The 27526-nt window shown below is 37.3% G+C and overlaps 1 protein-coding gene across 1 annotated transcript; it reads right to left on the bottom strand.

Annotated features, from left to right (window-relative positions):
- Positions 1 to 224: 224 nt before the first annotated feature.
- On the bottom strand, positions 225 to 27325 carry RAD21 (RAD21 cohesin complex component). The gene is made up of 14 exons (XM_040261802.1): positions 27083 to 27325; positions 19698 to 19872; positions 14391 to 14520; positions 13128 to 13227; positions 11567 to 11673; positions 11068 to 11274; positions 10488 to 10613; positions 10039 to 10161; positions 8508 to 8731; positions 7167 to 7326; positions 6610 to 6755; positions 3547 to 3696; positions 2537 to 2620; positions 225 to 1916 (listed from the first exon to the last, which is right to left on the bottom strand). Exons 2-14 carry the CDS (start codon positions 19839 to 19841, stop codon positions 1725 to 1727), a joined length of 1893 nt encoding a protein of 630 aa, XP_040117736.1. The 5' UTR covers positions 19842 to 19872; positions 27083 to 27325; the 3' UTR covers positions 225 to 1724.
- Positions 27326 to 27526: the final 201 nt, after the last annotated feature.

The raw sequence follows: 27526 nt of genomic DNA, 5'->3' as shown, positions 1-27526 counted from the left end.
CAAGACTATAACTATGCCCCAAAAGATTCCTCAGCATTAGCCATTTATTGGTTTCATTTTAATCTTAATACATTCTAATATACCTTGTAAAGATTTATTATTTTATACTCTAAATATCTCTTTAAAAATTCACTATTTGTGTGGATAATTATTTCTAGTTAAGGCAAAAAAGATGAAGCAATATTCTTGGGGGATGCCACCAACTGAACACCAATACTCCAAAATTTACAGCTTATAACACAACTTTTATTAGAAAAGTTATACATAACATAGCATCAACTATTTTCAAGAACAATATTAAACCCAATAAGCAACAAAAACCAGACTAACAAAATGTGTAACAAGAAACTAATGACCTTTCTATAATCAAACATTCAATTATCTACAATGTCTTTATACAAAAGGAGAAAAATCCGTGGTTTACAGGCACATGATACTGAAATAAAGCGGCAATAGCAATTTTATACAATTACCATTCTCAAGAAACTGAATCATCAAAACAGGAATTACTAGTTCACAAATTTAAAACATCTCACATAATTTAAAATTATTGGGTATACAATGAAGTCTGAATGATTTTTTTTTTCCATACAAGTGCCAACACTTAAGCTAGAACTTTTAGTGTGTAATTTTGCCCTAAAAAGTTAAGACATGTTTTAATCATAACAGTCACATAATTTCTGGTGCTACCTGGTCTGTTAATATTTAAAGCCTTTATTTGGATGTTTTTCTTCACTTAATTTATAGGAAACTATTGGATTTCTGTTGCAAAGCTATTACAGTTCCAAACAAAGGAGTGTGCAAGCTTTGGACAAAAAGATCAGTACTAAAACTTACAATAAATATCAAAGAAGCCATTAGTTTTTACAGCACTGTCTGCTTAAAGGTTAAGTCTACCAGTTGTACAATTTCCCATCAGTCTGTACTTTCAGTTAGCATAGCAATTTCTATTTTCATGATCTGAATACTCAAATATGTCCAAACATCATTTTAAAACCTTGATTTATAGCTCCTGGAAAATTATAGATGCTTTTTATATTTATTCTACTCTAAAAAGTCTATTTCTGCTCATTTTAGAGTCTCACTAAAACAACAGATTTCAGCATAGTAAGATTCATTAAAAAGTTTCAAATGGAATGATTTACAAAATAGGGCACTTTAAACCAAGTCCTATCTTTTTACAGTTACAGTACAATTTCACATACCAACCCCCACCCCCGATGGTGAATTGTGAAATTATACTTTAAAACGTATCCCGAGAAGACAGTCTGTCTGGGGCACCATCCCCGAAGGACAGTGCTCCCTTCTAAGACTGCTGGGTGTTGCTGATGGGAAAAGACAATTTCTGTCAAAGATTCAGACTACTGTTCTTAACTGTCAGATGTTTTTTCCTGAAACATTCTCCTTTATAATGCAGTAATGGAGAACTAAGATTAAAAACGCCAACCTTCCGTTGCTACTCAATTATATGCGCCAATATTGCACACATCTGTTGCGGACTGATCTTGGGGTGCTTGCTTTCTCCACCAGAATACAAACACCATACAAGCAGTTCTGCTTAAAGAGGAAATGGGTAAATTTAAAATACTGGAAAAAATGAAAAAAGGCAGAGACTTTGTACAGACAAAAAGCTAAATTTTCTGGAAGGGTTTTGTGTGCCCTACACATGGGGGCAATTTGTACACACTAGTGAAATGAACACTAGCTCTAATGCTTCTAGCTGCTCAAATAATGTGGAACCTTGGTCCCGGTGTTGCAATGATATCACTGTATGGTTCTTCCTGTGTCAGCTCAATAGCTTGCTGCTTTTTAAGAACCAAGAAGCTGTAGAACTTTGCTGCAGCTTGCTTTCTGTTCGTGTTTCGGCACAACTCAAGCAAACTGATAGATTCAGCTCCAGTTTTAGCGAGAGCTCGCTGAAATAAAACAAGAGGAAGAAATAAAGTAATCAGCAGACCAAATCAGTAATTTTAGAAGCATACTATTTTTGTATATTATGTGAATGTTTCTCATGTTAAAGCAAAGGGACAATGTTAACACAGACTCATTTCTTTGTAGATTTAATTGAACTGATAAAATAGTAAAATATAGCACTTACAGTTTCTCAAACTTTCAACTATCCTTTGAATCTATTTTAGGAGACCCTGAGCATCTTGCCTGGTATTTCAGACACTCAAGCAATCTCCTCTGTATCTGATACATGAAGGCCCAAGGATAAGTGACACTCTAACCCTGTACAATGATTTGACAAATTTAATGATTCAACATATTAAATTTGCTCAACCAAAAATAAGATGTATACACACACCAAGGAGCTCTGCTTTGCAGAGTAACAATGGGAAAGTGTTCACCTGGATGCTTTCCAGGCTTGATTTTAGCCTAACAGCTTATGTATTAAAGTAATTTAAGTTATGTGGTTTTGGAAGGTTTCACAAAAGGCAGACTTGCTGGTTATGTAGCATGTAACTTTTCCTTTTAAGGAAACAATGCCAAAAGCCTTTGATGAAATTTTTTCTCTAAGCCTTCACTAGCATACCTGAAGACCATGAAGCATCTGCTGGGTCCTTTTGTTCCACCTTCTTTCCTCTTGATCCTGATCACCCCCTGAAGCATCTTCATCCTAAGTGAAAATGACCCCACACAAAACTGACAAAACTGCTACAAAATGAAGCATTTCTGTTATCTCCTGAAAGCTCTAAATTGTGTATTTTGGTTAGTGGAAAAAACACTTAGCATTTAGTTCAGTCTTTTTTAAATTACAGAAGAATGTCCTCTGTGCGTTTAGCTGATGATATGATTCTGTACTGATCTAGAAGCATGGGATCTACACAGTGTGGTCCATGGACTAATGCTGGCAGGCAATGGGTTATTGGCCGCTGCTAAGAAACATACCAGGTGTTTCAAAAGAAATGGGCTATAATTTATAATATATATTTAACTGTAATAGCCTGGTTCCCAGTCATCTGCCACCTACAAGACTGAGGTTGGCACTGGGCAAGAGCTGAGATACTCCCAAACTATGTTGGAACTATACACTATACATAATATCCAAAGGACCAGGAGTTAACAATCTCAAAAATATCAGAAAGTATAATTTTAAATACTAATTGAACACAGTCTGAGATACTCTAGAACACAGGTTGGAAGAACTCTGGGGTTAAATTCTTACTTTAAAACAATGTTAGGTTCATAACCAAGCCCTAAATGGTTATGAAACCTATGCTGGCATAAATTACAAATATGAACAGATGGTAGTGAGAATTAGTCTTGGAATAAACTTTAAACATAAAGGTTTAAATAAAATATTTGACAGGACATCAAATAGAAAAATATCTAAGTCTTCTATAACAATTTTAAAGACCCAACAAAGACGGGAGGGTGGGGGGTTGGGAAAACAAAAGAATTTGGCTAAGTTTTGCTTTTATTCAAACATTTTTCATCACTCTGATAATTAGCTCCAATATGAAAAATAACAGCAAGCTGGTGGAAGATTTTCACTAAATCTGGATGGGACTGTACTCATCAGATCTTTTTACATTTCCTTACCTCCTCCTCCTCCTCCTCTTCTTTCTCCTTCTCCTTCTCCTTCTCTTTTTCTGGTAAAAGTTCTAACTCTGGAATTAACTGACAGATATTTGGAGGCTCTTCTGGGGGCAGCTCTACAGGAGGTATCTCCATCTGCTCTGCCTGCTGAGGCTTCAAGCAATAAAAACAAGGCAATTTAAGGATGCACATTTTAAAGGTGGCTTCTTTTAAGTATGTAGTTGCTGCAGTTTTTAAAATGAAAAGAAATATTGGGGTCACACCTCCACACTTCCTCATAATCAAAAACTGATTACAAATCTCAACATTAGTTTACAAAAGAAAATCCATTCACTGTCTTATCCTAGAGCAAAGGTGCTTTGTTTTTATACTTACTATTTGCAAACACTTAACAAAAAACCCTCAAAACTTTCTGTATTAACATTTTAGGAATAAATAGAATCCACTGACTCCAAGGCAATGCAAAAAGGCTCTAACATTAATTAGCCTGGCACAGGCAACCATTACTGTATAAGAATGCTTTAAGGTTATTGCAACTCAGCTTGAGTGCTAAATAGGCCTTCGGGCTCTTCCTGAAGCAAATAATACAAATGAGACTATTTTTCTGGATCCATTTCTTGTATTTTTTTCTCTGACTTAAGAGAAACAAATGAGAACATTAAAATACTGACAAGGGAACAATTACCCAGAGAGTGGTACTAAAGCAACCCACCTATTATCTGCTCCCCGTCCTGAACTCAAAAAGAAAAATGTGCCCAGCCTTTTACAACTCCTTAACACCAGGGGGTGCTTAGAGAACTAGTTCTTAGAATTTGCAAGGAATATTCTTTTGCCAGTGTCTTGATGGAGGCTGAACCAAGAGCCTAAGGTAACCAAAAGTCTCCCTTTGTCCAAAGTAATGTATTCTATAGACTTAAGCTTGGGAAGCTTCAAACCAGACCACCTTTCTTTTCACTTACAATAGGACACTGAAGTGAACTTAATGGTAGCCAGTTAAAATGAAGTAGCAAGATGCTACTTTACTTTTCAGACAATGAGATAGCCTGAAACTACTTTGTACTATAGATAGGCAGGAATGTTTGCTACACAATAAACCAGAATCTGGAAGAGAACAGAGGCCTAGGGATAAATCTACACTATATGGTCAATTAATTTAGCACAGAAGAGCCAAGAGTATACAAGAAGGAGACGACAATCTCTTCAATAAATGGTGTTGGGTAAACTAGACAGCCACATGTATAAGAATGAAATGGATTAAAGACTTGAATCTACGATTTGAAACCATAAAACTCCTAAAAGAAAACACTGGTAAGAAACTTATTGGTCTTGACAGACCCTTTTGGATTTGACACCAAAAGCAAAGGCAATAAAAGCAAAAATAAACAAGTTGGACTTCATCAAACTAAAACACACTACAAAGGATACCATCAATAAAATGAAAAGGCAACCTACAGAATGGGGAAATATCTGCAAATCATTTATCTGATAAGAGACTAATATTCAAGATATATAAACAACTCAACTTAGCTCAAGAGCAAAACAAACTGAAAATGGGCAATAGATCTGAACACAAATTTTTCCAAAGACAATATACCTGATGACGAATGGTACAAGAAAAGGTGCTCAACACATCTCTAATTAGTCAATGTAAACAAAAACCATCTGACACCTGTCTGAATGACTAACCTGTTAGAACACCAAAAAAGAGGAGACAGAGCAGCAAGTGTTGGCAAGGATGAGGAGAAAACGGAACCCTCATGCACTGCTGGTGCAAATGTAAATTGGCTCAGCCATTATGGAAACAGTGTGGAAGTTCCTCAAAAAATTAAAACTTTAATTAAAACTAGAAATTGCACCTCCAGGTATTTATCCAAAGGAAATGAAATTACTATCTGGAAAAGATGCTTCCATGCTCACAGCTAAGTTATGAAAACTACCTAAGGGTCCATCAACACATAAATGGATGAAGAGAATATGATACACACACAGATCTATTATTCACCACAAGAAATTATGCCTTTCGTGACAACATGGATGGTTCTGGAGAGCACTATGCCAAGTGAAATCAAAGATGAGTCCTCTATGACAGCTGTATCACTTATATAAGCAATCTTAAAAAGCTGACATTCATAGAAGCAGAGAGTAAAATGGTGGTCATGAAGGCTAGAAGGTAGAGGAGATGAGAGGTAGTAGATGCTGGTCAGAGTATACACCTGCAGTTATAAGTAAGTTTGGGGGGATCTAATACACAATATGATGATTACAATCAACAATACAATTGTCCCTCCGTATCTGCAAGGGATTGGTTTCAGGATCCCTTCTAAATAGAAAAATTCATGGATGCTCAAGTATCTTACATAGAACACTTATTCCAGACAGCCCTCAGTATACATCCATGGATAAGGAGGTTCAACCAACTATAACTACATACTTGAAAATTGCTCAGAGTAGATCTTGTGTGACAAGAAAAAAATCTAATTCTGTAAAGTGATGGATAGTAACTAAACTTATCATAGTAATCATTTCACAATATATACATGTATCAAGTCATTATACTATACACCCCAAACTAATACAATTTATATGTCAATTTTATCTCAATAAAAATGGAGGGAAAATGTTCCATCTTGCTAACAGTTATTTATCAGCAGGAAGCTTGTTCTATTTTATTCAAAATGTATTTAACAGGTTCCTTATGTTGCTTTTCTTATTCTATCTAGAATTGTCTGATTCACCATGGGCTAATGTTTGAGAAATAAAATAAAATTGGAACCTAGTGTCAAGGATTCCATATTAGCCAAGGATGTTCAGGCCACTCTGAAGCAAGACTATCCAAGAAGAGTCAGAAAAAACCAAAAGCTTCTAAACTAAAAACAACTCCCCCTCAGGGCACACTGTGTTTAGATCCCTGGCTGCCATTCTTTCTCTCTGGATCCATTCCTTGCTATTTTCTGCCCAAACCAAGATACTTCAAAAGGTCTCCTTAAATAACACTTGCTACCAATAGGGATCCTTAAAATACTGTCTGAACATCCCAAACATTTTTTGATGGAGAGATGTGCTTACAGGGATCACGGGTTCTGGGTCAATTTGTCCCGCTTTTCGTTTAACTCCCTGAGGTGGTGGTGGGGGCATGGCTGACTCATCCAAGTTTGTTCTGCTGGTCTCCATCGACTCCTGGAGGCGGCTGGGCTCTTCCAAAATAGGCTCATCTACAATTGGTCATATGAAGAGAAGACTTAGGTCATACAGTCCTTAACAATACTTTAGAACCATTTAATATTAATATGCTACAACATAGGTACTTTCCCTAGTAAGGAAGACAGAATAAAATTTTACCTCCACAAAAGTTACTCAATTTATAACAATACATTTCAAAGTAGGAAGGAGCTTTAAAAGGACAGATGCCACTTCCAGTCCAAGGCAGGACAATCCTTTAGCAGACCAGCACTCAGCCAAGTCCTAAACCTCTACGCAATCAGAGACTATAAGCACGTATTTCCCTGTTCAAAATTCTAGTACACGTCTTCGTTCCTGGTTTCTTTACTTTGGCAATATATAGGTAAAATTTAAGCCAAATGTTCACTTAAACTTTATGAGGGAACTATTCTAATAAAACAGACCGATAACATCACGCTGCTGATGTTGCTGCTGTTGGTCCTCTCTGGGAACCTCTGGATTTTCAAATTCTTTGAGGAATTCATCCAAATTATCAGCCTCTCCTCCTTTCCTCCTTTTTCGAAGATCTTCTGGTACTAGTGGTGTAAGACAGCGTGTAAAGAGCTATAAAAAATTTAAAAATCAATTATATAATCTCTACTACAAATCACAAGAAATGAAAACCTACCACTAACATTACAATGTTTTAATAGTTGGTATATATATACATAAAATTGAGCATGATTTCTACTTAATGTTATAGCATATTCACAGTCCATTCTATAATTTGAAGTCCTGTAAGATTTTCATTGCAGCAATTTTAGAAAATTTCAGGATGAAATTTTTTTATCCATTGTCTAACTTGGAGATTTAGTTTTAAATTTACTGACCTGCAGTTTATTTTCACATTTATACACTTAAAACTCAATCTAACTGAAATCAACCCAATAGCTTTACATGGTACCCTTTCACTTAATGATATGGTAATTTTATTAACTATTATTTCTAGTATTTTTAATGACTGAATATTCCACTGAGTGGAAATATATATGGGTCTGCATATATATGCCACGTTTGAAAGATTTTTTAATATTTTAAAGTTCTTTAGAAAAACTTAACTGTAAATAATAATTATTTAACATCTTCATGGAGTAGTTTTTTCCCCCATATTTTAAATTATCTCCTCAGGAAAAATTACTGACAATGAAACCACCAAGTCAAAACAAAAAAACAAACAAACAAAAAAAACTTAAGAACCTTTTCCAAATGATTGTGCGTCCAAAAAAACAGCAGTTTTAACAAAGCTTGCCGCTTTAGAGACTTTCGATTATTAAAAAAAAAAATCTGTTCTAAGAATATTTCAACTCTAGAAAAGGGGTTGTAAATGAAAAGAAATTCTCATAAAGCCAGAAATCTGTATTGTGGGTAAAGTAGAACCAAACCATGTTTTAGCCAGAAAGCACCATCTACAGAATATAGACTTGAACCATGGTACACAGTAAGGCAACAGAACTAATAATTTATCACAGGAAGTGGAGGAGAGAGAACTATTACTAAAAACACCAGTGGCTTTTTAGAATAGTGAAAATTCATTCACATCTTTTAGAAATGTAGGTGTCACTTATCATAATCTTTCAGATCAGGTTTATGTTCAGTATACTGTGGTTTAAGGGAGAAAACAGAAGATGCCATATGGCTGGCTGAACATTACCTGATCAAAAACGATTTAAAGAGAAGGTTTTAAAGTTTATTTTAAAAAATGATCAAAATCTGTATGAAATTTAAAATCCTGCAAACGCTATTACCTTCAGTAGTCTGTTATTCCATAAAGGCTGAGCAGGTAAAGAGAAGAGTTTTTCCACTCCTCCTGTCTCTTTCCACATCATCAATTTCTTGGTGGGTGGTGCCAGATCCAAAGTAGTAACAATATCAGAATAATCACTAAGCTGGGCTCTAATTGTCTTGCTATCCAACTCTTTAACACTGTCAACAATGAGCTTCCGCTTCCTCTTGGCTTTTGTTTCTTTGACTGGCATGATAAAAGAAAATAAGGTCATTTTTCTGAGAGGCCAGCAAGAACTGTACAACTTTGGTCTCATTGTATTTCTGCCTTTCTACATGCCTAGAAGAAATGTTAAACTTTCATGAGTACACAATCTATTTTAACTGATGTTTCCCAAGCACCATATAGAAGCCGACATATGATAAATATTCAATAAAAATTTGCTGAATGAATATGTATAGACTTAGCACAGAATTGGCCAAAAAAAAAAAAAAAATCTAAGAACCAATTCATTTTTGCCCATGTAGTTTTATACTGTAAACACGAAACATACTGCACCTCATTCAGAGTTAGACCCAAGTGCTAGGTTTTGCCAATTAGGTGAGTGACCATTAAAAAAATTTTACTTTGCTAACCTCTTCATGGTATTAAATAAATTCCTCAAGATTTCATTCTGTCATACATTATATAACTCTATTGGTTTTAAAGATAAAATATGCACATCGTTCAAAATTCAAGAAGCTGTTACACAGTGACAGCCTCTGTCCAGCCCCTGTCCTCCAGCTACTGAGTTCCTTTCCTTGAAATTAAAAGTTCAAGTTCTTGTAACAGTTGGCTAAACTCAGCTGTCTTAAACAATGCAGTATTTGTCCTTTTATAGATCTCTGTGATATCTGTCAATAATACAGTACATAATTTACTTAATTACCCAGGTTACCCTACTACTGAAGTTCCGTGAGGAAAGACTTGTTCATTTTTATATTTTCAGTTCCTAAATCGAGTTCGTTACACAGAAAGTACTCTTTTTAAACCAGAAGCCATGTACCAATTTTGGTGATCAGATTCTAAGTAGAAAATCTCGAAAAGTTAATCTTGTTTTAACTTAGAAGTAATAACAATACCTTGAGTCACACTGTAAATAACTTATTCCATCCCACTGTACCCAAAAACCATTTAGAAATTTTTAAGTTTCACATCCAAATTACATATTGCCTCTTCTACTCCGAAAAGGCACCTCCAATTATACTTTGCTGTGCTTCTTATTTAAGCACTATAACTGATTTAGTCCATCTTGTTATTTTACTGAAAAATGCCTTGCAGTGTTTTTAAACTGTTATACATGTGACCTGTTTGCATTTTTGTAACCCCCAAAGACTGAGATACATATTTGCAGGAAGCCTGTTTCATCCTTTGGAAAGTTATTTCACAGCAACTTGTAAAAACATTCTGTAAGATACTAAAATTGTCATTGATTAAAGATTCTACGATAGATGCTGGACAAAGGAGAAAAGTTATTTAAAATGAGGAGATTACTGGAAAGTGTGTTTGCTCACCAGTGATATCAATAGGTTCCAAAGCAAAGGCTTCTTCCTCATTTGGAACAAGCGTTGTCTGATCAGTCATAGTTGGCAACGGTTCGACAGGATCCACTGAATCAGGACTATCAGGCCCACCCACTATAAAAACAGAAAGCTGGTCACAAAAGGCTTGGAATTTACTATACATCCAACAAATGGCAGGGAAAAAACCCCTGTGAGTAACTGAAAGAAACCCACTGGTACCAAAGAGAGAACATTTTTCTAATTATAAGGTCTTTCCAGTTGACCTACTGGCCAAAACACAGGGAAAGCACAGGCTTAAATACGTAAGAGACTCAAGCATAAGCACCTTTTCAGATTCACAGTTCATTAAAAGCTGAAATGGTTAGTTTTTGGTCTTCTACATGAAATATGTTTTTGGATGCCATACAATCACATGCAATCACTGAGCACGAAATGCTTACTTGACACGTTATCATCCTCGTCCATATCATCGTGTGCAGGCTGCTCTGGCAACATCACCCCCGCCTCAGACAGGGCAGGGGGATCGTCAAAGATACCGCCATCATTATTACTAATCAGCTTGTCATCTGAAATAGGGAATGTAACTTAGTTGCAGTTTAGAAAAGAAATGCTGAAAGATCAATAGCCAATCACTGGGAAAATAAAATTATGTCAAAATGGATTAAATTTTTTAAATTTAAATCTGTATTCAATATGCATCTGTTCTCTTCATGGTAGTATATGGAAGTATTAAATACTTCCACACATGGGAAAAAAGTCTCTTTCTTAATTTTAAAACTTAACAGACACAAATAGAGAAGCCTGAAGAATTAGTAAAACTTAAAATTCCAAGACAAGCACTTATAAACAAAATTAGGTATTGCTAACATTTTAAGGTTACAGGCTTACAGAAAACTTCAACTGAACCAACTGGTCACGATTCACACATATATACCTAGAGAGATGCTCAAGACTGAGAATTAGCAGCCACTCTAAAACACTGCAAGTAAATAAAGAATTTATCATCGTGTAGTGACTCACCTAATATACCACCATCATTTCCTTCTCCAAAATTGTCATCCTTATATTGGTCTTCATATTCTAAATGGTTAATTTTCTCATTAAGATTGCTGGTGCTCTGCTCAGGCTCTAATAGGAGATTAGAAGCACCAGTGCTTGCTAACATGTCATCATCCTCGAAAGCGCTGCCTTCTCTCATTATCTCACGATCATCCATTCCAAAGTCACCTAAACAAATTTTAGTCAGTCATTAACAAAAAAAGTTAAAAATACTGCTGACAGAAAAGAAAATGCCTTATGATTTAATTATAATGCTGTATTTGCCTAATAAAGTCTTATGTATCTTTGAATATTGAAACATCTGGTTTAAACTTTAAATCTTCAGCATCTACATTGCATAAACCAATTCTGAGGCGTGATCAGAAAATTCAAATAAGATCCAAATTTAGGTTATCCTAAATATGTCTAGTGACATAATTTAACATTACAGCTAGTGGCTAATGATCTCCTTCTCTGTTACCGAAGTCATTTTCTTGTAGAATACTGATGTTTCCAACTTCTTCTCTCATGGTTATCTCTTCCACTCTACTCTGGTTCAGGCTGAACTGCTGGGCCACATCGATGTCACTATAAAAGAATTCCCAAAACACTTCAGTCTCAATTCTCACTGTATTGTTTTATAAGGGAAAACATATCTCAAATTCTATTCTATAAGGGGGGAGAAAAGCAAACACACAACCTATGGAGCCTAAATATTTGACATTAAATAAATACAATCCAAGAATCTAAATGATTTAGAAGCAAATTTCATTTGTGTTTAAATCTTAAAAATGTTAATGACCAGTGAGCAAAATATAGTATGCTGAAATCACTACATAAAGCAACATGGTATACACAGAGGAAGAACTTAGAGATGCCTGGGTTAGAGAACCATGGGTTTTCATCAGGGCCCTGCAATTCATAGGCTATGTGAACACTGACATTAACTGCCTTTTCTGGAACTTTGTTTAATATGAACCAACCTCAGATTGGGTGATAGTGGCAGCATGCATTTAGTGGGGGAAAAAAAACACCTGCATATAAGCAGACCCTTACAGGTGAAACTGGTGTTAAGGGTCATCTGTACACATTATATAAAACAAATTATATAAAAATGTACTGATAATGAAAGAAACTGGATGATCAGTACCTGGAGTTCATAATACTAATTGCTCTTACTTTTTAGCTGTGTTAAAAAGGAAAAATTCCACCATAAAAATTAAGAAAACCAAAAACAAAAAAAAACACCAAAGTATAAAGAGAAAAAGTAAAGCAGTCAAATAGTGCTGAGCACTAATTAACACAATAAATTCAAACTAAGTAATAAATTTACATTTAAGCCACAGATTGTTTTTTTAAAAAGCCAAAAAAAAAAAAAAGTTAAAAAATAAATGGGGCTTGATGTAGAGGGTTTCTTGGTTAATTGTGCTACTTAATCACTTGGTCACAGTCGCATTCCCTGTCACGGTCATGAGACCTGGCTTCTGAAGACTTGAGAAGAGGCAGACAACTCAGCAAAGCGTGCGGTTACAGTGGCCATCTCTGTACAACTTTCTGTTCTCAAATGTGTGTTGTGACAGTGACCTTCACTCGCTCTTTGTATAAAGTTATCTCACATGTTTATTAAAAAAAGAAAAGAAAAAAACTTGTGGCTGAGTATAGCTTGGTCAAGATGATAAAATGCTAGAAGACGTTAGTAAATACCTCTGGAAAAAAATCATGAAGCTACAGTTCAAGTTTATTGATATCCTCATGTAAAGCAAACAGCTAGACAGCTGTTCAATTTACATAATGGCCTAAGCAAATCAAATTCTCCTTAGCAGTGGTAAAGCTGACACCGTTTACATGGTTTTCTTACAGAAGAAACACTTCCTAGTTATATGTTTCATATTTATATACTATCATAAATACAGCATGTGCATTCTGGCTACATGTTAACTCAATGTCAAAACACCCCAAGAAAGCTATGTATCTGGTAAGCCAGTAATGTTTTTTGGTACACCAAGTCAATAATTTAAAAAAAAGAAGAGAGAGAGACATACTCTAAGTCAGGCAGTGGCTGATCAAAATCATGAAATTCTTCAGGTAAAGTAATGGCATTGTACGCAGCTTCTCGATTTTCCTCAGGCAGGTCAACAACACCTGGAAAAGTAACAATAAGCTTCAAGCCCTGGCTATACCAAAGATTATCAAGGGGTCAAGGAAGGTAAAATGTTAGTTTAATTTCCTAAGGTTAGATACCAGGAGGGTTGCTTCAGTACCACTGAAGCACAAGTACTTTAGGTTTTTCTAGAATCATAATTCACACTACTTGAATCACAAGAAAAAGGTCAAAGCACTAATTATGAATTAAACTGAGAAATCTTTAATAAAAGGACATAGCAACAAATAAGTATTAGTAATAGCTTTCTATATAAGCATGAAATTTATGAGGAAAAGGAATGACTGCAAGAGTATCCCAAACGTTAAGAGGAATTATTTTAGAAAAGTGGGACTGAATTATTTTTTATTTTCTTTACATTTTCCCCTATATTTTAAAGTGGTCTATAATAAACATACATTGATTTAAGATAAAAAGAAACAAAATGTTATTTTAGCAAAATACGCTTAGTAGCCACAAAGTAGAAAACAATCAAGTATCATGTCCTCTGCCTAAGCATTTTACTTTTAATCAAATCTTAGAATCTCAAAGATTTCACTATTCATGTTACAATAATTTGAAATAGAAGAATACATCAGTAGAAATTAACAGTATAAAGCAGCTCTCCTACACACTGAGATTATTTTAATCAGAATAAAATTTCATCAAAATTTAAAAAAAATTATACAATTGTAATTATCTATGCAGATGGAAGTTTGGTTCTAAGGATTCAGTTTTAGAAATCAACTATTACTTAAAACAAAACAACAAGGAAATATAGAGAACATTTAATAAAGTTTTAACAACTTCAGTTAAAAGTGAATTTGATTTTAAGACATTAAAATTTTAAGATTTTTTTTCTGAATTGTATTTTTTAAAACATAGAACAATGAGTTTTCAACACTTCAATCTCTGATGACTGCTGAAAAAGGAGTTAAAAGGGTAGCTCCAAAGGAATAACAAAAAAGGTCTGCCATAGTTCCATCCACAGAACAAAACTGAAATGGGCTATCTTCCTTGAAACACTGCCTCTCCAAGCTTTGCCCAGTTTTGAAGGGCTCCTTGTACTGCAATTAAACTATGCCCATCTAGAAATACATGCTTAGCAGTTTTTCACCCTCAACACAGTAAACTTCAAAGTTAAAACAAAAAAAGTCAACAATACCTGGCCGAAAAGCCATCTTTATCTTAATGAATGCCTCATTACAATCTGCCAGGAGGTATTTGGCTTTTCTGTGATAGATTCGAACTACTCCCAGTAAGAGATGTCCTGACGTTCGGAGTGCCATCTTCACCTGCGAATTAACATTAATTTATATAGTAATGTTCTGGTTTTAGAGAAAATTTCAAAGCCTGTATGTTGTGCAATTTATAGGCAGTTTATATCTCTTCATACTTTTAACCATTTATTTGAAGTTACCTCATAATCACGACTGAGCGACTTCACTTTCCCTTTCATGCACTGGAGAAGGAAATGGCAACCCACTCCAGTGTTCTTGCCTGGAGAATCCCAGGGATGGGGGAGCCTGGTGGGCTGCTGTCTATGGGGTCCGTACAGAGTTGGACACGCCTGAAGCGACTTAGCAGCAGCAGCATAATCATGTATATTTTTTCTCACCTGTAAATTTCCTGAGTATAGCCGAAGAACAGACTGACAGAAATCCATGAATGAACATGGATGTGAATGTACATATTAAGCAAGTATTAAGGCAACCCATGAAGTGCTATCATTAGCACACTAAGTTGTAACACTTTTGGATGCCAATCCAGGGTCACTGCTCCCTGCCAATTAACTGAACTCTGATTCTGTGTGGGAAGTGAACATCCCCAGACTTGAAAGATGATGGTCTTGTTCATCTCTGCTGATGCTTGTTTCTGAGTGGGCATATAACTTAGTTCAACTAACAAGGCGTATTAAGTAGGTCAGAGAATTCTGAGATTTTCCCAATTAAAAAAACAAAACAAAAATCTCCACAAAAAAACACTCTCTTCCTTCTCCCCTCCTGCACTTTGAGTAGGTGGAGCTTACAGCTGCTTGCAGTGGCCCTGTAACCACAGGGCATAAGCATGAGGACAAGGACAAGCAGCCAACAAACTAAGAAAGGTGAGTCTAGGTGAGTCCTTGGATGACATGTTTGAACTGCTGAATCAATCCTAGATCTTCCTACTTCTAAAACTTCTAGTTAAACAAGACCGCTAATTTCCTCTCTAAGCCACTTTTAGTTTTTATTACCTGACTGGAAAGCATACTAACCGATAAAGGATAACAGTACTTTTTTTTTTTTTTAACAAGAAATCACACTCCTCGGCCTGTATTTTATCGAGGTGCGTCTTGACCAGTGTTTATGGGGCGAGTATAGACTGGGGTCCCATCACTTCATAGGAAATAGATGGGGAAACAGTGGAAACAGTGTCAGACTTTATTTTGGGGGCTCCAAAATCGCTGCAGATGGTGACTGCAGCCATGAAATTAAAAGATGCTTACTCCCTGGAAGCGAAGTTATGACCAACCTAGAGAGCATATTCAAAAGCAGAGACATTACTTTACCAACAAAGGTCCATCTAGTCAAGGCTATTGTTTTTCCAGTGGTCACGTATGGATGTGAGAGTTGGACTGTGAAGAAAGCTGAGTGCTGAAGAATTGATGCTTTTGAACTGTGGTGTTGGAGAAAACTCTTCAGAGTCCCTTGGACTCCAAGGAGATCCAACCAGTCCATCCTAAAGGAGAGGAGTTCTGGGTGTTCTTTGGAAGGAATGATGCTAAAGCTGCAACTCCAATACTTTGGCCACCTCATGCAAAGAGTCAAGTCACTGGAAAAGACTGATGCTGGGAGGGATTGGGGGCAGGAGGAGAAGGGGACGACCGAGGATGAAATGCCTTGATGACCATCACCGACTCGATGGACATGAGTCTGAGTGAACTTCAGAAGTTGGTGATGGACAGGGAGGCCTGGCGTGCTGCGATTCATGGGGTCGCAAAGAGTCGGACACGACTGAGCGACTGAACTGAACGGATGGACTCCACTAACAAACTGAACATCTACTGTTAAAAGACAGCCATTGTGCTTTTTTGCGTTTCTTTTCCATGGGGATGGTCTTGATCCCTGTCTCCTATACAATGTCATGAACCTCCATCCATGGTTCATCAGGCACTCTATCAGATCCAGTCCCTTAAGAGTTATAAATTCTTATTTAAAACTGTAATAAATTTCTGACTAAATCTAAGACACATCCGATGCTGAATCTCTTACCCAATTAAAACACTGCTCTTAATTGAAAAATGAGACTCTCCCTTTATGGCTTGTCTTAGGAAATTTGAAATTAATAATGACTAGGCCTAACCCTTCATGTGAGAAAAAAGGAGGCAAAAAACTCAACCATGGTATGCCATTATCTTGTCCAGAATTAGCAACTTTTAGAAGGTGGTATACAGAAAACAGAGTAGTGGTTACCTTAGAAGAAGGGGACAGGGGAGAGGCAAAGGGGCAGAGGGATCAGCTCTATGGGAGTGGATGGAAACAAAACTTTAGGTGGTGAGCTCGGTGCACGGGATACAAAAGTAGAAATACAAAATCTATTCTATAATGTTATAAATCAGTATCACCTCAAAGTAAATTACTTACAAATGAAGATAATAGTTTAAAAAAATGTGGTGTTTGGGCTAAGGCTTTCTTTCTTTCTAGATTAGTTTGGTTCATAATTTAGTCTAGAAGGAGGTAAAATGAGGAGTGGAATTTTTGCTGCTGAGCTTGCTCATTATTAAGCATGTAGGTATGATCAAGAACACAGGCTATATACATACAAGAACAGCTCTACAGGGGCTAAGAGGGACCGTTCCAACCAGAGTGGGGGAAGGCACGGAGTTCTGAGTGTACCATCTGTCTGACACTTGTTCTGAACGACTAAATCAACATTTCCCCATGAGAACTGTACAACCAGAGCAAACATTAGAAATTTTTAGGTCATTTCACCCTGTGGAGGTATCTATTGTGATACATTCGATCACAATAATCCAAAATCTAAGAACAGACTTAGAAATGATTTTAAAGTTATAAGTGTCCCTAATGGCGTACAAAGTACCCTGCACATATTATGAAAAAATGTGTTTTTTAAAAAGCCAAATCAGCTTCAGTATTTGCTTATGGATTTTGTTAAAGATTAGCCACACATATCCATTTCCAGAAAAGAGTGCAATTTCTCCTTTCTCCGTTTACTTAATTCAGTAAGCATACCTATAAAAAGAAAACATTTCTCAATTTGACCAGCAGTGCACACTGGTACAACTTCCCCACAGAATACATTGTTAATGCATCAGATATCTTAAAAATAAGTATATCACCTGCTCCAACAATCATATTCCTAAAACATCAACATTAAAGAAAGACACAGAACAAAAGATTTTACAAATAACGGTTACCAAATGGTTGTTTTTTAAAGAGCAAAATAAAAACTCGTAATCATACCACTTAGAGCAATCTTTAGTAATATTTTAACATGCCTTCTAGGCTTTTATATGTGCATACACACAATTTTCCTTTTTGTGTGTGTATGTGTACATAAAACTGCATATTGTTCTGTAATGAGCCTTTATCCAGGAAAAGCTCTGTCTATAGTATTATTGTAATTTTTAATGGCTGCATTAAAAAACCAGAGCAATTAAGAAAATTTGGGAAAAAATATGGATTAGCTCCCTCCTTTCAAAAAATGCAGCTGGTAAAATAAATCATGCACAATCACAACTATAAATTACAAGTCCATTATCCTTTATCTGAAGTCCTAGGAGTCAAATGTGTTTTGGAATTCAAAGCTTTTTTGAATATTATAGTCAGTGCAGTACACACGCCATTTATCAAAACATTCCCAGAAGTGTCTGCAACAGCGCCACCCCCCAACCCCAAATCATACACCTTAGTGTTTCCACAGTGAATTTATGAAAACACAAATGACCTCACTTCAGTTAAAGTCAAGTGTGTTTCTGGGCTTTTCTCTGTATTTTAAGTTCTGTGCATAAGACACTACGACACTGTACAATACAACTGCTAAAACGATGGCAGAGTTATGAATAGAGCTCTTCCTGAACCCAGTCTTGTTATGAAACATACAATGCAGTTTTTGTATACATTCATTAAAAGGGAGAAAATTACATGTATAACACATGCACCCATGAAAGTCTAGAAGGCATACCAAAATACTAAAGGTTTTTCTAGGTGGTAGAACTAAAGGTCACTTATTTTCTCATTTGCAGAAAGCTTTCTAATTAGTATTGTCTTAGAAATAATAAAACATCTTTAACACCATAAATTCTACATTAATAACTCTAAAGCTGGCTGAAGTTCCATAGAAACTTTATAATGTACTCTAATTCCAAATCAAACTTTCACTTCTCCCCTGTAAAACATTTTTCCACATAACTTTTCTGAACAAGTCTCTGCTACATCCCAGCTTCATTCCTGGATCCTCTTGCTCTTTCAGCAATGAAGAACTACTCTCATTTAACTATCAGTTTTAACAGTAGCTCCCAATGCTGATCCAGAGATCTGGAATCTTTAAAAACAGGAAAACTGGTAGATTTATGTGTATATGCATATGTAAAAATACAACATAAAGGAAAAGACCTTTAAAACACAGACGTAATATATGTATAAAAAATGACATTCAAGGACTATACCTTTATTGTGAGATTAGCCCTTCATACATTTTTTAAAGCAACCTGTTTGTTCCTTAATGAAATGCTAATAATGTTAGTAGCTTTGTGTCTGTGTGTTTTAATGGTCCTTCTTTGGCAACACAAAAAACATGTATTAAGTCATACTATTTGTGAAATCCAAGGGTGGAAACCACTGCGTCAGAAGTTTCAGAGGATATCAAGAAAATCTCTAGAAACAGAGCAGCAAACAAGGCAGATAAGGTTAGGACATTCCCAAGCCTTCCATTCTAGGGGCACACAGTGATTAAGTATTCAGGGAAAGGGCATGGCCAAGTACAAAAGTTCTATGATGGGAAAAGGTTGGTATCTTCAAGAAATAGCAAGCAGGCCGGTGAAGCTGAGGTGGAGCAAGTGTTCTGGACACTGTTCACCATATGGATAAAGTAGTTAGATCTGGCCCCTGTAACATTTTCCAAATGATGGGTCCTTATTTTGATAACTTTATATAAATTCTATAAATTACTCAATCAAGAACACCTAGACACATATTTAGTACAAAAACATCTAGAAAGTCAAATATAAAATATTTGGGTACTGCTAGACCATCCTTATCTGTCATTAAAAGAGGCAAATGAAAATTATCTTTGTATTCACCACAGAATTTTTAGAGAAGAAAGTATCAAATTCAAACTCTGGGTAATCTATGGATTTTCTTTACCCCCAATATACACAGATGCCTGCCTAATAAATCATTTTTATAGAATTCCATTTCACACATCAGTGAACAATCAACAAAGTGAATAAAAATATCAACATCAAACATACCTTTGGTGAGATGATACTCTCCACACTGCTCTCTAAATTACACTCAAACACATGGGCTTTGGTTAGCTTCTTATCCCAGTGGGCCGCAAGCCAAATTTTGGCCAGCGGCCCTCTTTTACTGAGGACAAAATGTGCGTAGAACATTGTTCTGGTTGACTATGAAACAGGAGGAAACCTGAGGGGGAAGAAAAATTAATATAAATGCCACATGAGAACTGAATTATCAAGATGTACAAGAAATCGGGCTTCCCTGACAGCTCAGCTGGGAAGGAATCCACCTACCATGCAGGAGACCCCGGTTTGATTCCTGGGTCGGGAAGATCTGCTGGAGAAGGGATAGGCTACCCACTCCAGTGTTCTTGGGCTTCCCTTGTGGCTCAGCTGGTAAAGAATCCGACCCGGGTTCAATCCCTGGGTTGGGAAGATCCCCTGGAGAAGGGAAAGGATACCCACTCCAGTATTCTGGCCTGGAGAATTCCATGGACTGTATAATGGAGTCTCAAAGTGACACGACTGAGCGACTTTCACAAAAAATCTGAAAAGTTTCCTTTTAAATCTGAGAACTATGTATGAAAGGCTCAAGTGATGTAGAGTATAAATTAAAAGAAAGAAACCCCTATTGTTTAATTTTGATAGCATTAAGAAAAAGACTGCTCCTCCCATACTAAGGTGAAAAGGGGACAAAGGTCAGATCACTTTCATGCCACACTGTCATCTTATAATAGAAGTGCTAGTATGTTTTTTCACTTTAAGTAAAAATTGTCATCAGAAAACCTACTCTTTTTGAAGTTGCATCCAGTGTTAATTCTATTCCAAACCAGATTACTAACTGTGAAAGTAAGAAGTTTGCTTTTGGCCAAAAGTTAGAAAATTTATTCCTCATGATAAGAAAAAAAAGTCCAGGAAAAAAAACACTCAAGCACAGATATTAATCAATGAGGAAATTTTCATTTTAGAACCCCATTTAAAAATGAGATTCTCAGCCAAATGCATTATACAATAATTGCTACCTCATGTCAAGCATTTTACATTTCACCAAGTTGATAAGTAAGTGGGTTGGCCCCATTTTACAAGTGAGTAGTTTAGAAAAGCTGAGCCTTAAAAAGAAGCATTATCTAAGTTTTCTCAACTCAGGAATCTGGAAAGCACTTGCCCTCTTATATTTAAATACTAAATCTAAAACAATGATACAGTATACAATTCATCATGACTGAAATATTCTTAGTAGAAATACAAGTATGTTATTTTCCTTTTAGTAATCTAATGTATAAATACCTAAAGCAAAAAAACAGCCTGAAATACTCTTGCTTAGGGAACACACTAACTGTGTCAAACGGTCATTTCCCTTATACCATGTAGTTTTTCTTTTCCACAGATTTTTAAAAATCTTTCACCAAATGAATTTCTATTTTTTTCTAAAATGTCCGTAACTGGAAAAAGGTAAGTCATACCTCTACAGAAAGCATGAAAAGTAAGTAAAATTTTAAAACTTACTTCACACCTATCCCTTGCTCCCTACCATTCCTAAGTTCTGGCCAAACACTAAATTTTCTTTAAACTTTATCATTTTTAGAATGTTACAAAAATGGAATCATACAGTATCTGACTTTGGAATAGCTTTTTGGATTCAGCATCAGGTTAAAAAATCTATCAAGTTGTTTGGTGCATGTATTAATAGTTTGTTCCCTTTCGACGCTGAGCAGCATTCCCTGGGATGGGTATGGTACCACAGTTTGCTTAGCCATTTTACCTATTGAAGGACATCTGGTTGTTTCTAAGTTTTTCGACTATTTCAAATAAAGCTGCTATAAACACTTGTGTATACAGACTTTTGGTGAATATAAGTTTTCACTTTCTAAGACAGACAGTCTGAGCTGTGACTGGACAGCACAATAAATATCCCTTTAATTTTTAAAGAAACTTTAACACTGCTGCTATCAAAATTCTAATGAGGCTTTTTAAAATAAGCTACCGACAAGATTTTTCTAAAATTCGTAAGGAGAGGCAAAAGACCTAGAATAACTAAAACTAATTTGAAAAACAAAAACTGTAAAGACTCATTCTACCCAATTTTAAGACTTATTTTAGAGGTATAATAGTCAATTACTGTGTGACCAGAAAGACACACAAATCAATGGAACAGAGTAGAGAACACAGTAATATATCCACACAATTAACTCCAACTGATTTTTCACAAAGATGCAGAATTCAAAGGAGGGAGGTAGTCTACTAGTTTTTTTGACAAATGACACTTCAGTGATTAGGTATCACCCCACAGGCAAAACAAACAACAACAAAAACACAAAACCCTCAACCCAAATCTCACACATTATATAAAATTTAAATTAGACTTAAATAGAGAACTATAAAATTTTAAGGGGGAAAAAAAACCACAAGAAAACACCTTTAACACCTGAAGCTTTGTAAGAATTTTTAGACATCACACCAAAAACATGTCCCATAAAGGGGAAGAACCTATTATGAAGGAACCCACTGAGGATGCAAAGACAAGACAGAAAATGAAAAAACATATGTGCAAGCCACATATCTGAAAAGGACCTGGATCCAGAATATAAAGAACTCCCAAAACTAAAGAGTTTAAAAAAATAATCCAACTAGAAAAGGGCGGGTATTTCAAGGAAGAGAATATACTGAAGGCAAATTAAGAACAAGATGCTCAGCACTGCTGGTTAAGAAAATGCAAATTAAGACTCAATGAGATATCACTGCACACCTCTCGTAAGAGCTAAAATAAAAAATAACGGCAACAGCTCATGCTGGTGAGGGTACAGAGAAGCCGCATATCTCATAAATGGCTACTGGGAATGCAAAATTTCCTTTTGAATTAGCTTAAGAAAAAAAGATCCAGACTAAGTCAATTTGAATTTTCATGCTTTCATAAAGGGACCCTAACTTTAAATAAGAACTTTGCTTACTGTATTTTCAATTAAAAACTGCTCATTCTTTCCAGTATGGTACAGAAAATACATATATACTAAACATATTCCAGGCAAGAGATTTCACACCTGTCAAAAATGTTTGGGAGAGCGGTGGTACAAGAGTAATAAGGTCAGGTTTGCCTCATCTTGATGCCAATAACTTGATGGAATTTTCATTCTCTGAACCAGATGCTTTCAGGGGATCATTAATTCACACCAGGAAAAATTTTTCAAAAGGAAAAAATAGGCTTCATCAACTGCCTAAAGTTGTGAAGTTTTTCTTGCACATGTGGAGTTAAGAAAAGAACTAAAGAAGAATTCAGGTCACTCTAAAGTAAAAGGACTAAACCTCCCCCTGCCATCAAAAAACAGAAAAACAGCACCTCAAGTGTACCTTATACCCTAGTAAATCAAAATATGCTTCCCATAATCAAGAAGAGCCTCCTATGTTGTAGCACTTCTACTTCAAGCCTTAAAGTCTGTTAGTATAAAAATCAGACTGCCTCTATAGCATTATAAATATAATCCACAGGATTGTGCAGAAATCCAATATGGCTTTGAAATGTTACTAAAAACACTGACTTAGAAATCAAGGCGGTGACGCACAATAAGCCCCAAGTTTTACTACAGAAGTCATGTTCCAAATAAGTTAAAAGAACTCTTACTATTTAGCTCCTACAAGACTCTGCTGCAGTCAAATACTAAATATGTATTTAATGAAAATGGAAATGAAATACACCAAGTGAGCTCATAATTGATACATGTAAAAAATTTTGGAAATTTTAGAAATTGAAACTGGCATGTCTCAACAGGTGTCAGTAGCTCACGGCCAGCACTTCAGCTGCTGGTTAAGAGTTCCATGCTTAAAATATCCCAGCTATGTCCAGACAGAGATTCCTAAACAGATGCTTTCTTGGCATTGGATGGGGAGTAACTAAAGCAGAGTGGTGCTAAAATTAAATCTGGGAAACAATTAGCAACAGGAAATCACCTTAATAACTAAAGGAAGCCTGATGGACAGTGGTGATCAACTACTGGCTTATATCTAGATAAGAGTAAAATTTGATCATCCTCGCCTTTTGCAGCATTTCTTTCCCTTACTGATACCAAACCTTTAGCCTGCCCCCCACCCCCACAAAAAAAGGTTGATTAAAAGTTCTCAAGATTCTAAATTTTGGAACTCCTTTACAATAGATCTTAGCAGAAAGCCTACATTTCTGCTTACCAGAAACATAGCTTACCAATTTCATAATTTCTCAATTTTTTTCTAAAGCAGCAACTTTTTAAAACTGATCCTAAAAAGTAATTTAAAAAATCTGATACGAAATGGCAGACTAGTATTTAGGAACATATTCAGGAACGCAAAAAATGGCAATTTCTTTAAGATATTTCAGAAAAACCAAAGTCAAATTACAGCTCATGTTTCTACAATGATGTTAAATCATTCTAATATTTCACTCATCTGTTAGAAAGCAGGGCAAGATAGTGGTTGTATAAATTGGTATGCCCTCTTTGAAAGGCAATTTGGCAAAATTTTATACTCTCCAGCCAGAAACTGGGCTTCTGTTAATAAGCCAAAGGTATACTTGAGGACGTATAATAATGACAGATCAAAAATTAAGACTTACTAAGCTCTAAGGATTTTATGTGTCCATCCTCTTCATGACAGTCTTAGAAGATAAATACTGGCCCATTTTATAGACCAAGAAAGCAAAGGAGAGGTATAAGGAACTTGGCAAAGGTCACCAGTATTCAATGCAAATGCAACTTGAACTTCAGAGCTCACAGAGCTCTAACTAAATGTTTTGTTGCCTTGCCAGCTCGACTACAACAAAGTATTAGAAAAAAAACTACCTAGCCCCTAAGACGGAGAAAGCAATGGCACCCCACTCCAGTACTCTTGACTGGAAAATCCCATGGACAGCAGAGCGTGCTAGGCTGCAGTCCAGGGGGCCTAAGAGTCGGACACAACTGAGCGACTTCCCTTTCACGCACTGGAGAAGGAAATGGCAACCCACTCCAGTGTTCTTGCCTGGAGAATCCCAGGGACGGGGGAGCCTGGTGGGCTGCTGTTTATGGGATCGCACAGAGTCGGACAGGACTGAAACGACTTAGCAGCAGCAGCCCCTAAGAAATGATTTTAAGCAAATAAATACAATCAGGCAATAGAATTCAATGCACTCTCAAAACAATGATAAAGTATTGAAAAAGAGAATTCTCTCTATACATGTATGTTAACATGCACTTGCACGAGCATAAAATATCTGCAGAGTGAAAACAGAACTGATGAAACTGGTCACCTTTGAAAAGTAGGTCCAGTGAGAAAGTAAGGCCTACCCTTCTGCACTGCCGGGCTTTTTTTTTTAACTTAAAGCATACACAAATGTCACCTATTCAAAGTAAAAACAATTCTATTGGGAGTGCTTTCCCAGTAACTAGTGAATTAGGCTGGTTATTCTGTGGTGTTCATTTTTCCTAACCATTAAAAACTGGAAGGTGGAAATTCAGTGATTACTAACCTTGGAAAACATCAACATCTAACTCAGGTAAGAATGGAACTGTCTTCTGCGGGGTGTTTGGGGGGAGGGTCTCCAGAACAAAAGGTATTTGCAATGCTACACATTAGAGCTGCGTCCCTTTTGATACTAAAGTTCTTTGAAGGAGCGTTTTACAACCAGATAGTCCTAGGTTCAAGTTCAGCTCCCTCCTTAGCAGTTCTGTAACTGTTGAAAGCGATTTAACATGTGAGTCTCAGCCTTCTCAGCTCTAAAATGGGGATGTTTCCTAAACAGGATTTTGAGAATTAAATAAAACATCATACCCAACACAATGCCTTTACAGACGCAGTTACTCTGAGAAAAAAATCTCCTCCAAAGTATACAGAAGTTATCAAGAACATGCCTAACAACTCTGATAACACAACACTTAAACATAAAACCTTCATTTTCAATATCAAGAACTTTCCTTTCTGTACCAAATTATAAAAGAGAAAACTCATAATCTTTGTGTTCCAATAAATGGGAAACTCACCAGGAGAATCTCATCCTCAAGAAGTTAATTCTAGAGTGCAGTAATGTGTTGCCTCTAAACACAAAAATGGTAAAGATTATGCGCTACCAGCATAATTGACTTGTATATAAAAAAGCACAAAGTCCACTGAGTTATTCACTACTGTCATCTCATCTGCAAACTCTTAAATAATTTAATCACTGGATATGGCACAGGTCCCCATCAACGTCTTTTTAAAAGTAATTGATTAGCAGCCTCCAACAATTAAGCAAAGAAATTTAATGACCCTACAACTTCAAAAAGCTTCCCCAATCTGTCTTCAACATTCTGCACAATCATACAGCTCACTGGCATTGACATTCATTGGAAGAAAATAGAAATTTATTTTCTGCAATTCAATGATTACTCTATAAACAGCGTAAGGAGAGCAGATGTTAAACTTTGGCTTGCAAAGAGAAGCCGATAAACACTAGCCTTTACCAGAAACCCTTAAAAACACAAGCGCGTTTTCGAACGCTGGTAGCCTATCTATCAAATCTAAAGGCGGCCAAACCCTCCAGCATTTCCCTCTTTGAAGAAGGTCGCGAAGTCTGGTAGCACAGCTCGACAGTGTCACCCCTGAACTATTACAGATCCTTCTCAAAGCCTTCTCAGCGAGGAAAAAAAGACACCACTTATTTGTCAGAAACACACACTTCCCTCCCAAACACAACATTCAGTATCCTCAATCTCCAGGAAAAGTCTGGGAGGAAAACCAATTATGCTAATTTCCCAAGAATCAGAGGCAACTTCCCTTGGTCGCGTTTTCTATTGGTCTAACATTTGCTATCCCCATCGTAACCATTTTCCTTAAAAAAAAAAAAAAAAAAAACGGGGAAAGGGGGAGCAGCAGCAGTCCCCGGCCGGGGGCCCGGCGCATCCTCCGGGCCCGCGTGTCCTCGATCCCCGCACCCGCGCGCGAAAGACGGTTGCGGCCCCTCGGAGCTGGTATCGCGAGCTGTCGCCGCCTCCCGCCCCGAATCCCGCGTCCTCCCAGACAGCCATTTTCACCCGAGGAGTAGGCGGCCCGGTCCGAGAGCGGGCTCGTTTAAACCTCCTCCTCGCCCTCCGCGGCCCAGGCTTTCCCCTGCTCCCCGAGGGACCCGCCGAGTAACGGCTCCTCTGGCCTAGAAACAGACCTGGACCATCTGTTAGCTAACAAGAGACGATGCGGGCCCAGGCGGCGCGGGTCCCGGCCCAGGGACCCGGGGCGGGCGGCGCTGCCGTCCCGGAGCTCAGAAGAGAGGCAGCACGGCTCCGTCTCGGGGCGCGGGCCGTGCCGCGGTCTTCCTCGCCCTCCCGCCCCGCACCGGAGTCCGGCTCCCCGACGGCAAGACGGCGGGGATCGGGGTGGGGGGGGGAGCTGGAGCAAAAGAAGGGGCCGGCCGTCTATCTTACCTTGCTCTCCGCCGGGAGTTGGGCGGGCTGGGTGGCCTGGGGAGGGGAAAAGGGTCGGGGAGGGGGCGGGGAAAGGGAGGGGAGCCCTAGTGCGGTGTAGCTTCGCAGCAGCTCCCGCTGCCGCCACAGCCGCCGCCTCCTTTTCCGATTCACTCAAACAAACAAGATGGCTGCCGTTACGCCGCGGCTCTTCCTGCCGCCCAAATCCTCGGTTCAAATCGGCAGGATGTTTACGGTCAAAAATGGCCCCTGTGCGCCTGCGCAGCCAGCCTAGGACCCAGAAGGAGCGACGCAGGCGCAGCGACCATTTCCTTTTCCTAGGAACCCGCCCTCTGGTTGAGCAGCCCCGGACTGAGCAAGCGCAAAGGGGGTTCTCTTGCTAGAGGGTCTTCTAGTTTCGCGACCCTGGCAAGTGGCTTGCGCGCAGTGCTTGCCAGTGAAGCG

Source organism: Oryx dammah, unplaced genomic scaffold, assembly GCF_014754425.2.
Source record: "Oryx dammah isolate SB20612 unplaced genomic scaffold, SCBI_Odam_1.1 HiC_scaffold_19, whole genome shotgun sequence".
Taxonomy (NCBI): Eukaryota; Metazoa; Chordata; class Mammalia; order Artiodactyla; family Bovidae; genus Oryx; species Oryx dammah.
Note: the sequence above shows the minus strand (reverse complement) of the source record. Positions and strands in the feature narration are given on the sequence as shown.

Coding starts and splice junctions, on each gene's coding strand:
- RAD21 (XM_040261802.1), bottom strand. CDS start 19,841: ATGTTCTACGCACATTTTGTCCTCAGTAAAAGAGGGCCGCTGGCCAAA. Junction 8,732..10,038: donor GGAACCTATTGATATCACTG/GTGAGCAAACAC, acceptor TTATCATGCCAG/TCAAAGAAACAAAAGCCAAG. Junction 7,327..8,507: donor GGAATAACAGACTACTGAAG/GTAATAGCGTTT, acceptor AATTTTTTATAG/CTCTTTACACGCTGTCTTAC.